The following is an 11,790-nucleotide window of genomic DNA, read 5'->3' as shown; positions in this document are numbered from 1 at the left end:
CTAGAAAAATTCTATCTTAGTTTAGAGTAGTGTAGAAACCGTAACAACTGGGCACACAGTGTGTCCTACCACGCGGCTGTCACCAATCGCCAAAGGAAGCTGTGTGACCCCTTTATATTATCATTTTCTTTAGCTCTGCTGAGCACATTTTATTTTTGTGTAACAGGGGGCTCGTCCCCCCACCCCGACGCGCAGGATGGAGTCCTCAACTCCATCCCTGCCAACTAAGAAGACCTCCCCTGACGACCCCAATATCGACCCGGACAAGGCTAGACACGTTTTTCTTCATTTTGACCAGACCCGATTAGCTGACCTAAACCCATTTATGCTCAAAAAATGTCTTTCGCAATTCACCAATGATATTAACCAAGTTAAGAAACTTAGAAGCGGAGACCTTCAAGTTACCACCAACTCTGGGAGAGCTACACGCGATCTTCTTAAGGCTAGGAAATTCCATTCCTTCGATGTTGTTGCATCCCTCCCTAGGTCACTCAACTCCTGCAGAGGAGTAATCCACAGCAGAGACTTGATGACCATGGAAGAATGTGACATCCTCGATGAGATTAAATCGGAAGGAATACTAGATGTTAAATTTATAACGCGACTGGACCGAGAAAGGAACATGCGAGTGAACACGCCCCTGATAATAATTCTCACTTTCAATTCAACAACCCTCCCTGACCACGTCAAAGTAGGATACATTCATATCCCAACACGACCATATGTCCCTAACCCTTTGCGCTGCAACAAGTGTTTCAAATATGGTCACCTTGCCAAATTCTGCAGCAAACAATCAGTCATATGCGGTAAGTGTGCAGGCGAACATCCTACGGATGCTTGCTCTACTAACGTGTTTCAATGTGTTAACTGTCCCTCCAATAACAATCATGCATCCACCTCCCGAGACTGTCCCACTTTCAAGACAGAAAAACAAATTTGTACGGAAAAAGCAACTTGTGGCATATCCTTTTACGAAGCAAGGAAGCGTGTGATGGAAAGACTAGTTACCCCAACTAGTACCTCCGGAGCAACTTCCTATGCTTCGGCAGTAAAGAAAACCTATAGAACCATTGAAACGCAAACAGAGAGCAAGCACTCCAAGGACAAAGAACACCGCCAAAGTAACAGGCAAACTCACTCGCACCTTCCTTCCCCGGCCATCCCAGAGCCTTCCAAACGTGTGCCCACACGTACTGAAGAGGATGTCAATATGGAGATCCCCGTTTCCCAAAAACTACTTTTAAGTCCAATTTCTAGCCCAGACCGTTCATCCGGGGCTAAACACACCTCTCCCACTAAGGTCAAGAAAGGAAGAAACCGAAGCAGATAAAAAAAAAAAAAAAAAAATAAATAAATAAATAAATAAATAAATAAAAAGAAAATTAAAATAATCCAGTGGAATTGCCGAGGTGTTAGAAGTAAATTAAATGACTTAGTAATTTTTAACTCGCTCAACAGCCCCTCAGTTATTTGTCTACAAGAGACTCATCTTAACCCCAGTGTTGAGTTCAAACTGAAGAACTACACCACCTATAGGAAGGACAGGTTGGCGCCTGGAGGGGGGGTCGCAGTTGTAGTCAGCGACTGCCTTCCCCAAGTGGAACTACCACTGGCCACCACCTTGGAAGCAGTCGCTATAAAAACGAAACTGCACAACAAACTCGTAACCATCTGCTCCCTTTACCTACCTCCCGACCCTCGTTTCCCATTAGAGGAACTATACGGGTTGATAGAACAACTACCCCACCACAAACTGATAGTGGGAGATTTCAACTCCCACCATCGCATGTGGGGTAGCAACAAAACCTCTCCTCGAGGGGAGCAGATGGAAAAAGTGCTCAACACTAACAACCTGGTCCTCCTAAACACTGGCAGTCCCACTCGAGTAGACAATACTAGGGGTTCATTTTCATGTATAGATTTATCCATATCATCTCCTGCGTTGTCTGACAACACACAATGGAATACGCATGACGACACCATGCTCAGCGATCATTTCCCAGTAATATTAAAAATAGGGGGTGACAGCGCTACGGCTCCTCCAGCCTACGGAGTCAACCCACCCCCTCCCTGTCCCAAATTCAACATCAAAAAAGCCAACTGGGAAATGTATCGCACAACCACCAACGTCAACATCACAGGGGATAATATGGATGACAAAATATTAAATTTGTCCAACTCTATTTTGAATTCAGCTATTAAGCATATACCAAAAACCTCGGTATTTCACAAGCATAGAGTTTCTTGTGGACATCAGACTGCAGAAAAGCACTTTGCAAGCGGAATAGGGCTTACCGAACTTTTAAGAATAACCCCATTGCACCAAATATTATTACTTTTAAAAAGACGCAAGCAGAGGCCCGTAGAACAATAAAACATCCCAAACGAAAGTCTTGGCATGATTACATCTCCACAATAAACATAAACACTCCTCTATCACAAATCTGGTCAGCCGTCCGGAAAATCGACGGCAAGTATACACCAAACATTAAGACCCTAACCATTGGAAAAACGTTTGTAGATGCTCCCATGGACATCGCAAACACAATCGCAGACACATTTACGCAAACAAGCAACACGAATAACTATTCTCCAACCTTTTTACAACACAAACAAAGACGGGAAGCAGAACCACTGATCTTCCATACACAGACACACCACGATTATAACACCCCTTTCCAACTACACGAGCTCAAACAAGCCTTAAGCTCGTGTAGAGGAACCTCTGCTGGCCCAGATGGGATTAGGTATGAGATGCTGCAACATTTGAATTCAATTTCACTGAAAAAAATATTAGAAATGTACAACGCAATTTGGATTAGTCAAGAATTCCCAAAAACATGGAGACATGCCCACGTCATACCTATCCTCAAAAAGGGGAAGGACCCAAAGAGTCCTTCCTCTTATCGCCCTATAGCGCTTACCAACTGCTTATGCAAAGTATTAGAACGTATGGCCAATAACAGATTAAAATTCATCCTAGAGTCTCAAAATTTAATAGTTCCTGCCCAATGTGGTTTCAGGAAAAATAGAAGTAGTCTTGACCATTTGGTCAACTTAGAACAAGATATCCTCTCCTCTCTCGAGAGGAAAGAATATCTTGTTGCTTGTTTTTTAGATTTGGAAAGAGCCTACGACATGGCATGGCGACGTGGTATCCTCGAAAAACTCTATGCACTTGGCCTTAGAATGAATCTCCCTATTTTCATTCAAAATTTCTTGAAAGAACGAACTTTTTCCGTTAAAAATCAAATTTATTATTCAACAGTACGCACACAAGAAAATGGCGTACCACAGGGAAGTGTGTTAAGTCCCACATTATTTATGTTACTCATTAACGATATTCTACCCGCTCCACCTCGGAACCTTAAATACTCATTATACGCTGACGACGTCGGAATCTGGCATTCCTCACCGAACGCCAAGTTTTCCGGCTCTCGCGTACAACTGGCCCTGGACTCGCTCCAGGACTGGTCTGACAAATGGGGATTTAAGTTTTCGGAATTAAAGTCAACAGTAATTGTATTTTCACGCAGAGCCCAGGCAGAAATAAATCTGCAATTACATGGTACTCCCATTCCAGTACAAAACTCAACCTTTTTCCTTGGCCTGAAACTGGACTCCAGGCTAAACTGGAAGGCCCATGTAAAATATCTAGTTGATGCGTGCAACAAGAGAATTAATTTGCTACGTAAACCAACGGGCACAAATTGGGGAGCAGATAGGAAATCCCTGCTAATGATTTATAAGTCCCTGATTAGATCTAAACTAGACTATGGGTATCAGATTTATGGTTCGGCAACACCAACCACGTTACAACCCCTGAACATCATCCAAAACAAAGGCCTAAGAATAGCACTTGGAGCTTTACGCTGCACAAGGATTGAGAGGCTGGAGGTCGAAGCAAACGTACCCCCCCTCCACTACAGGCGCGAACTCCTTACAATCCGATACGTCGCCAAAGTGCTCCGTATCCCTAGACATCCCTGCAAGGAAACAATCGACCAACACGAGCACTTCACCAACTCCAGCCTAAATCCCCTTTCCATCAGGATCCGATCCTTGTGTGAGCAATATTCAGTGCCAATGTGGTCAATAGAACAGATGGAAGCCACCCACTTACCACCGTGGAAAAGCATCGCCCTCAAGATCAACATTCAAGAACTCAACAAAAAGTCTTCCACAGAAGAACTCAAACAGAAGACCCTGGAGACCATCCATAAGTACAATGACCACAGGGCACTGTACACTGATGGCTCCAAGTGCGGCCCCAAAACTGGGACAGGGTTATACTGCAACAAAACCCGGATGATGTTCAGATTGCCGGACCATACGAGCATATATATCGCCGAACTCTACGGTATATATCAAGCCTTAGAATATGCTCAATCTGACACACATAGTAATTTCGTCATATTCACAGATTCACTAAGTGCACTTCCGTCAATTAAGTCAGGTAACCATATGGAGAAGTTCCTCTTGGGCAAAATCATTAGCACATTGTCGATAACTAACAAGTCCATTACTCTCTCTTGGGTTCCCAGTCACATTGGGATCTTCGGGAATGAGAAAGCGGACACCTTAGCTAAAACTGCCTTAGAAAAAGACTCTATTACAGACATACCCCTGGACATAGGAACCTTCAATTCTATATTAAGAAAACAAATACACACCCACTGGCAACTCCAGTGGAACAACCTTGACATCTCGCACAAACAAAAGGAACACATAACAGATTGATCGACATCATACAGAAATAACAGACAGGAGGAAATCGCCATAGCAAGACTGAGGATGAACTCGACCCGCCTCACCCACCTTAACCCATACATTAACGGCGTATTTCCTCCCCAATGCAACACCTGCAACACTATACTATCCATAAGACACATACTCATACACTGCTCAAGATACAACACACAGCGCCAAGCGCTTATACAACACTGCAAACTTAAGAAAATTCAGCTAAGCACCACAAATCTTTTGACCGACAACCGTTTACTTATTGACAAAGTAGTATTTTATTTGCGCACTACAGGACTATTGTGGAAATTATAATGGTAGAATAAAAAGGATCGCAGGTTCACACCGGGCTTAATGACCTCATTATAGGTCGATAGCCTTAAAGATAAAAAAAAAAAAAAAAAAAAAAAATCGACAGACTCGCTTCTAGCTAGCTGCCAGCTTCGCCCCCTCTGGATTGAAGAAAAATCATTGCTTGGACAACCGACGACTCGACGTGCCAGGTTTCAGTCTTACCCATTCTCAAATCTACTACATATCTCATTCCCCCGTGTATTCCTATTGTGTGTTAGGATTAATGTTATTATTGTTTTGTTAATTCATGTTGTATGTTTGATTATATTTCATACTGAAATATTAAATGGTTAATACTGTCCTGTCTTTTGGCGTACCAAATGTCTGATGCGTTCTATATCCCCCTTCTAACTTTGTTGTGGCTTGGGCACTCGGTATGCCATTGTGGTTAACAGATATCTTTCCAGCCTGAGCCATAACAATTGGCGACCAATGCCTAGGATCTCCGTAACTGTTCCACGTAACTACCGAGTAAGTTGTTACCTCCCCTCCCCCCTCTCCTTTTCATTAATCATCTTATTTCAGGACAGTGCCTTAACATTTATTTTCAGTATTAAATATAATCATTATTCTAGATATCAAATGCAATTGTAATTCTAAGAGTCGAAAATTGACCAACAATGTTTGATTTTGTGAGTGTCGTTTAAAGTCCTTACGGGAATAAACGACCCGTTTGGTACACACCGCAAAATTACTTATAATTAACAAGCGGGACTAGCAGCTCTATAGAACTCATTCCCATTTAAGTGTTTAGCCCACACTAATGGATTCTATCAGTGGTTAGGATTTGATAGTGTTTCTTTTCACTCCTCCAGACTCATTTTGTTCGTGTATCGTAAGTATCAACTATCGCTCAAGTATCGGAGTATTCATCCTTACCCAAGTCTCATTTCATTTCGTTCAAGTATCTCCAGTTAGATGCCTGTCTCAATCGAATACTCAATCCAAATATCCCAGTATCCATTCAAGTCTCTATATCAAGTATCGCTCGCTATCGAATCAATTTCTATGTAGACGAGCATCTTTTCACACGAATAAAATCATAGGCTAGATTGATGGGTATAACGGTAACCGGAATCAGAGGGCCTGTTTACGTTATCGAAGGGCTATTCTTGTTTTAACCCACACGTCTTAGTCTATCAACAACTAGTTACGACTAGTCCTTAAGTCACACGTCTTAGTCTATCAACAACTAGTTACGACTAGTCCTCAAGTCACACGTCTTAGTCTATCAATAACTAGTTACGACTAGTCTTCAAGTCTCAGTAAAATGTTCAAATTGGAAGATTTTGTGGCCAATCCCTCGTATGTAACCTTACAGGGACAAGTTACAAAAGATGATTGGAAGGACATAGCAAGATACTATAACATAGACATTCGGTCCTCAAAGCCCAAAAGAGTAATAAAGAAAATAGTGGTAGAACAGCTGGTTCAATTAGGAATAATAGAGACAGGAACCATAGACACACGGACTACTCCCGATTTGACATTCCCAAAAGACCAGAATGGAGCAACGGCCAAATCTTTTAACCCTGGACAATCTCCTGCCAGACAATCCCCGACATCCCAACCAGCAGACAATATGCAACTGGAACAGTTAAGACTAGAATATCAGTTTCAATTAGAACATTCAAAATTAGAAAAGGAAAGAGAATTAGAGAGAGAGAAATTAGCATTGGAAAGAGAAAGATTAGAAAAGGAAAGAGAATTAAAATCAGAATTTGAAAGAGAGAGATTAGAAAAGGAAAGAGAATTAAAATCAGAATTGGAAAGAGAGAGATTAGAAAAGGAAAGAGAATTAAAATTAGAATTAGAAAGAGAGAGATTAGAAATGGAAAGAGAATTGGAGAGAGAAATTAGCATTGGAAAGAGAGAGATTAGAAATGGAAAAAGACCTCAAAACTAAGGAAATCACAATACAAGAGAAAAGCAAAAAAAGAGAATTAGACATTCAGGAGAAAGGAGTACGACTGAATGTAGGTAATTTGTCTTCTTTAATCCCTGCATTTTCACCAGAGGATGTAGACGGCTACTTCAAGATCTTTGAAGCTATAGCTCTCAAACAGGTGTGGCCCAAAGATGACTGGCTTACAATACTAACTCCAAAATTAACAGGAAAAGCTCTTCAGGTGTACAATAGTTTAGACAGGCCCGATGATTACGATTTCGTTAAGAAACAGGTTCTACATGCGTATGCTCAAACCCCTGATGGCTATAGACAAAAATTCAGATCTTTAACAAAATCTCATGCCCAAACTTATGTTGAATTTGCCTCAGAAAAACTTAGACAGTGTAAAAAATGGTTAGAAGCTATAGATGTAACTACCTTTTCAAAACTTCTCAATACTATAGTCCTGGAGGAATGGAAAAGTAAAATCCCCTTTCACATTTTGAGATATGTAGAAGATAGAAGGGAAAAAGACCTGATCCAGGCCGTCGAGTTAGCTGATGCCCAAGCCTTGATGATAGAGACATGGGGAAGTGAAACTCGCTGGCAAAGCCCCATTGTGAGATCCTCTTCTGGTTATCGCCCTGAAGGAGCAGGTGGTAAAGTAGGAAGTAACATAAATTATAATCGTATTTCCCAGCCAGTACAGTGTAGTTATTGTAAAAAGACAGGTCACTCCATTCAAGAATGTAATCATCCAGGTTGTAAAGCCTCAAGCAAATTTAAAGATCACAGTGCCAAATCTAAACCTATTGCAGCCTCTAATGTTCATAATCCTCATACTTCTTTTGACCCATACATTTTCCAAGGAAAAGTATCTTTACATAAAGGTGGTCCTAATTACCCCGTTACCATACTTAGGGATACAGGGGCAGCCCAGTCAATTCTCCTCTCAGATGTCATTCCCAATATATCCAATGCATTTACAGGTGAAAAAGTTTTATTGTCTGATCTCACAAGTCAAACTTCTTACCCCTAGCAGAAGTTTATCTAGAATGTGCATTCCTTTCTTCTCAAGTGCAAGTTGCAGTACGTCACGGATCCTTACCTATTCACGGGATAAAGTTTCTCTTGGGTAAAGATCTCGCTGATACCCTAATAGTTACCCCACCTAGGACAGTAGGTGAACCTTTACCTGCAAGTCCCACCCTTGAATTGGATGAGAGTTGTCCACATCTGTTTCCAGCCTGTGCTGTAACTCGATCCCAAAGTAAGGTAATGTCTTCTTCTCCACCCTCACCTTACTCATCCTTACTCAAGTCCTTACCCACCTCTCCTCCGTCCTTTGCTAAGGAGGATCTAATCAACAAAACCCTAACCAAGGACGAACTCGTCCAAGCTCAACAAAAGGATGATACACTCTCCTACTTACTACACATAGCCACAACCAAAGCAGACATAGACACCACCCCTTGCTTCTATTTTTAAGATGGAATCTTGATGAGAGTATACAGACCCCCTGCCTATAATAAGCTACAAACATGGGCAGAAAAACACCAAATTGTACTCCCTCGCTCAGTCAGAAATAGTGTATTGAAATTAGCTCATGATGGTTTCGCAGGACACTTAGGAGTGAGGAAAACATACTTCAAAATACTTGATCATTTTTTTCTGGCCAGGAATGCGAAAAGACATCTCTAACTTCATCAGGACCTGTCACGTCTGCCAGGCTGCGGGTAAGCCAAATCAAAAAATTCCTAAAGCCCCGCTTAAGCCCATTCCTATAAGTGAGGAACCCTTTGATAAAGTAATTATAGATTGTGTGGGGCCATTACCCAAATCAAAAAAAGGGAATGAATACATGTTAACTGTTGTCGATGTGGCTTCCCGTTACCCGGAGTCATTTCCTCTTAAATCAATCTCAGCTCAATCAATCATTAGACCCTTATTGTCAATGTTTACCTCTAAAGGAATCCCTAGACAAATTCAATCTGATCAAGGAACCAATTTTACTAGCTCTCTTTTCAACCAGGTCCTTACGGAGTTAGGGATAGAGCATGTTACATCCTCCGCTTACCACCCGCAATCTCAGGGTTGTGTGGAAAGGTACCATCAATCGCTGAAAGCCATGCTGCGCAAATATTGTCTAGATACAGGATCCAGTTGGGACTCTAATCTCGATTGGATTCTCTTCTCCATCATAGAAGCTAACCATGAGGTCATGGGGTTCTCACCCTTTGAATTGTTATACGGGCGATCCTTAAGAGGACCCTTAACCTTGTTCAAAGAACAATGGTTTAAGTCAAATCAAGAGAAAACTAATGTTAATTCATATATCCAGAATTTGAGAAATAAATTGCAGGAGGTGAGACTTGTGTCCAAAGCCCATTTTTCTCAGTTCCAGAAAAAGAGTAAGTTGGAGTATGATAGAACCTCCAAAGTAAGAACTTTCAAGGTAGGAGATATGGTGTTAGCCTTTCTCCCTCCATCAACTAACTCTTTTCATAAAAAGTTCTTTGGTCCATATAAGATCCTAGAACAACAAGGACCTTTAAATTATATCATTGAAACTCCTGACAGAGGGAAAAAACAGCAGCTGGTACACATAAATCTTATCAAACGTTACCTTTCCAGACCACCAGAGGAGGATACCAAGACCATGCCCATATCTATTGTGAATCCTGTAACACTACCGAAGGACGAAGGCACCCCAACTACAGACTTCCCCCTGCCCAACAGTGCCTTCTCCAATAGGGAAACATTGCACCACCTGAATAAGTATCTTTCTGGGCTTCACCCAAGTCAAAAAACTCAATTAATCAGTGTCATTAAAAGGTTTCCAGAAATTACCCTAGACCACCCAGGCTTATGCAATGTTTTCCAACATAATATCCAATTAAAAGACACAAATCAAGTTCCCATTAGACAGCGTCCATATCCCCTAAACCCCGAAAAGACTGAAATCCTTAAAAAAGAAGTCCAGTATCTCCTAGATCATGGTTTGGCAGAACCTAGCCATTCCCCTTGGGCTTCACCCTGCCTTTTGGTACCAAAGGCAGATAACACATTTCGTATGTGTACAGAGTATCGTAAGATAAACAATGTCACCGTCCGGGATGCATACCCGTTGCCCCTTATTGAACAGTTACTAGATATGATAGGCGATGCCCATTTCATATCTACCATAGACTTGCTCAAAGGCTATTATCAAGTAGCCTTAACCCAAGAAGCGAAAGCCATCTCTGCCTTCGTAACCCCTTTTGGTCTGTACCAATACAGAGTGATGGCGTTTGGACTTACTAATGCCCCTGCTACCTTCCAGAGGTTAATCAATGCTGTCATCCAAGGTCTACCTGGAGTAGGAGCATATCTCGACGATGTGGTAGTGGTAGCTGACAACTGGGAAGACCACTTGACCCGACTAGAGGGTCTATTCCATCGTCTGAAGGAGGCGGGCTTGGTGATCAACTTGCAGAAGTCCGTGTTTGCTCGAGGGACCGTGACTTACCTAGGCCACACCGTAGGTGGTGGTTCGGTGCGGCCCAAGAAAGCCAACGTAGAAGCGATCCTAGCCTTCCCTACACCAAGGACAATGAAGGAGGTGATGAGGTTCCTTGGGATGGCCGGGTATTATCGCCGCTTCTGCAAGGACTTCTCCACCGTCGCGGCTCCCCTTACCGACCTAACCAGCTCGGCCAAATCCTTCCAGTGGTCCCCATCCTGCCAGACGTCTTTCGAGAACATCAAATCGTTCCTGACTTCCGAACCGGTGCTAAAGACGCCTAACTACCACCTACCATTCCACCTGCAAATAGATGCCAGTGGAGTTGGAGTGGGTGCAGTGTTGCTACAACCTGATCCTACCTCCACCATTCTCCATCCTGTGGCCTTCTTCTCAGCAAAGCTCAACAAACATCAAGAGAACTACTCCACCATAGAGAAGGAAGCCCTATCCCTCGTCCTGGCAATCAAGAAGTTTCGGTGTTATCTCCAATCATCAACAACATCCATCAAGATATTCACCGACCATAACCCTCTCGCTTTCATTCAGAAAGCAAAGCTGCAGAATCAGAAAATTCTTCGTTGAGCCTTAACCTTACAAGAGTACCATCTAGATATCCACCACATAAAAGGGCCTGACAACATTATAGCAGATACTCTCTCCCGGGCTCCAGTCAGCTAACCTCTTTCGTGTTCCCCTTCGGAGGTCTTCGGTGGGGGGGTGTCACGATATTACCCCTAGCCAGGTGACACGGTACCCCATCCGGGTGTCAAAGTATCCATTTACCTAAATGACACCCTTCCTACTACACTGCCATCCTACTCCGAAGAAACAAGCAGTCGGCCTCCTCCTCCACCCCCCACTTCGGTTGTCTGGATAACTATCCTCAGCCAATCACAGGCCCAGACGTCAGCCTGGTTCCCCTATATAAAGCTAGGCATTCCCCACACTCGACAGACTCGCTTCTAGCTAGCTGCCAGCTTCGCCCCCTCTGGATTGAAGAAAAATCATTGCTTGAACAACCGACGACTCGACGTGCCAGGTTTCAGTCTTACCCATTCTCAAATCTACTACATATCTCATTCCCCCGTGTATTCCTATTGTGTGTTAGGATTAATGTTATTATTGTTTTGTTAATTCATGTTGTATGTTTGATTATATTTCATACTGAAATATTAAATGGTTAATACTGTCCTGTCTTTTGGCGTACCAAATGTCTGATGCGTTCTATATCCCCCTTCTAACTTTGTTGTGGCTTGGGCACTCGGTATGCCATTGTGGTTAACAGATATCTTTTCAGCCT

At 42.6% G+C, this 11,790-nt stretch overlaps 1 protein-coding gene across 1 annotated transcript in view; it reads left to right on the top strand.

Moving 5' to 3' along the window:
- Positions 1-11,072, top strand: part of LOC143027398 (uncharacterized) — a 25,139-nt gene extending 14,067 nt beyond the window's left edge. The window contains exons 5-9 of the mRNA XM_076188682.1: positions 7,114-7,974; positions 8,064-8,255; positions 8,665-8,792; positions 9,018-9,203; positions 9,327-11,072. Of these exons, the coding sequence (XP_076044797.1) occupies positions 7,114-7,974; positions 8,064-8,255; positions 8,665-8,792; positions 9,018-9,203; positions 9,327-11,072 (3,113 nt within the window). The remainder of the gene's footprint in view (positions 1-7,113; positions 7,975-8,063; positions 8,256-8,664; positions 8,793-9,017; positions 9,204-9,326) is intronic.
- The last annotated feature ends 718 nt before the right edge of the window (positions 11,073-11,790 follow it).

This window comes from Oratosquilla oratoria, chromosome 8, assembly GCF_046742065.1.
Source record: "Oratosquilla oratoria isolate Oo_2021 chromosome 8, ASM4674206v1, whole genome shotgun sequence".
Lineage (NCBI taxonomy): Eukaryota > Metazoa > Arthropoda > Malacostraca > Stomatopoda > Squillidae > Oratosquilla > Oratosquilla oratoria.
This window is presented reverse-complemented; position numbering and strand designations above follow the sequence as displayed.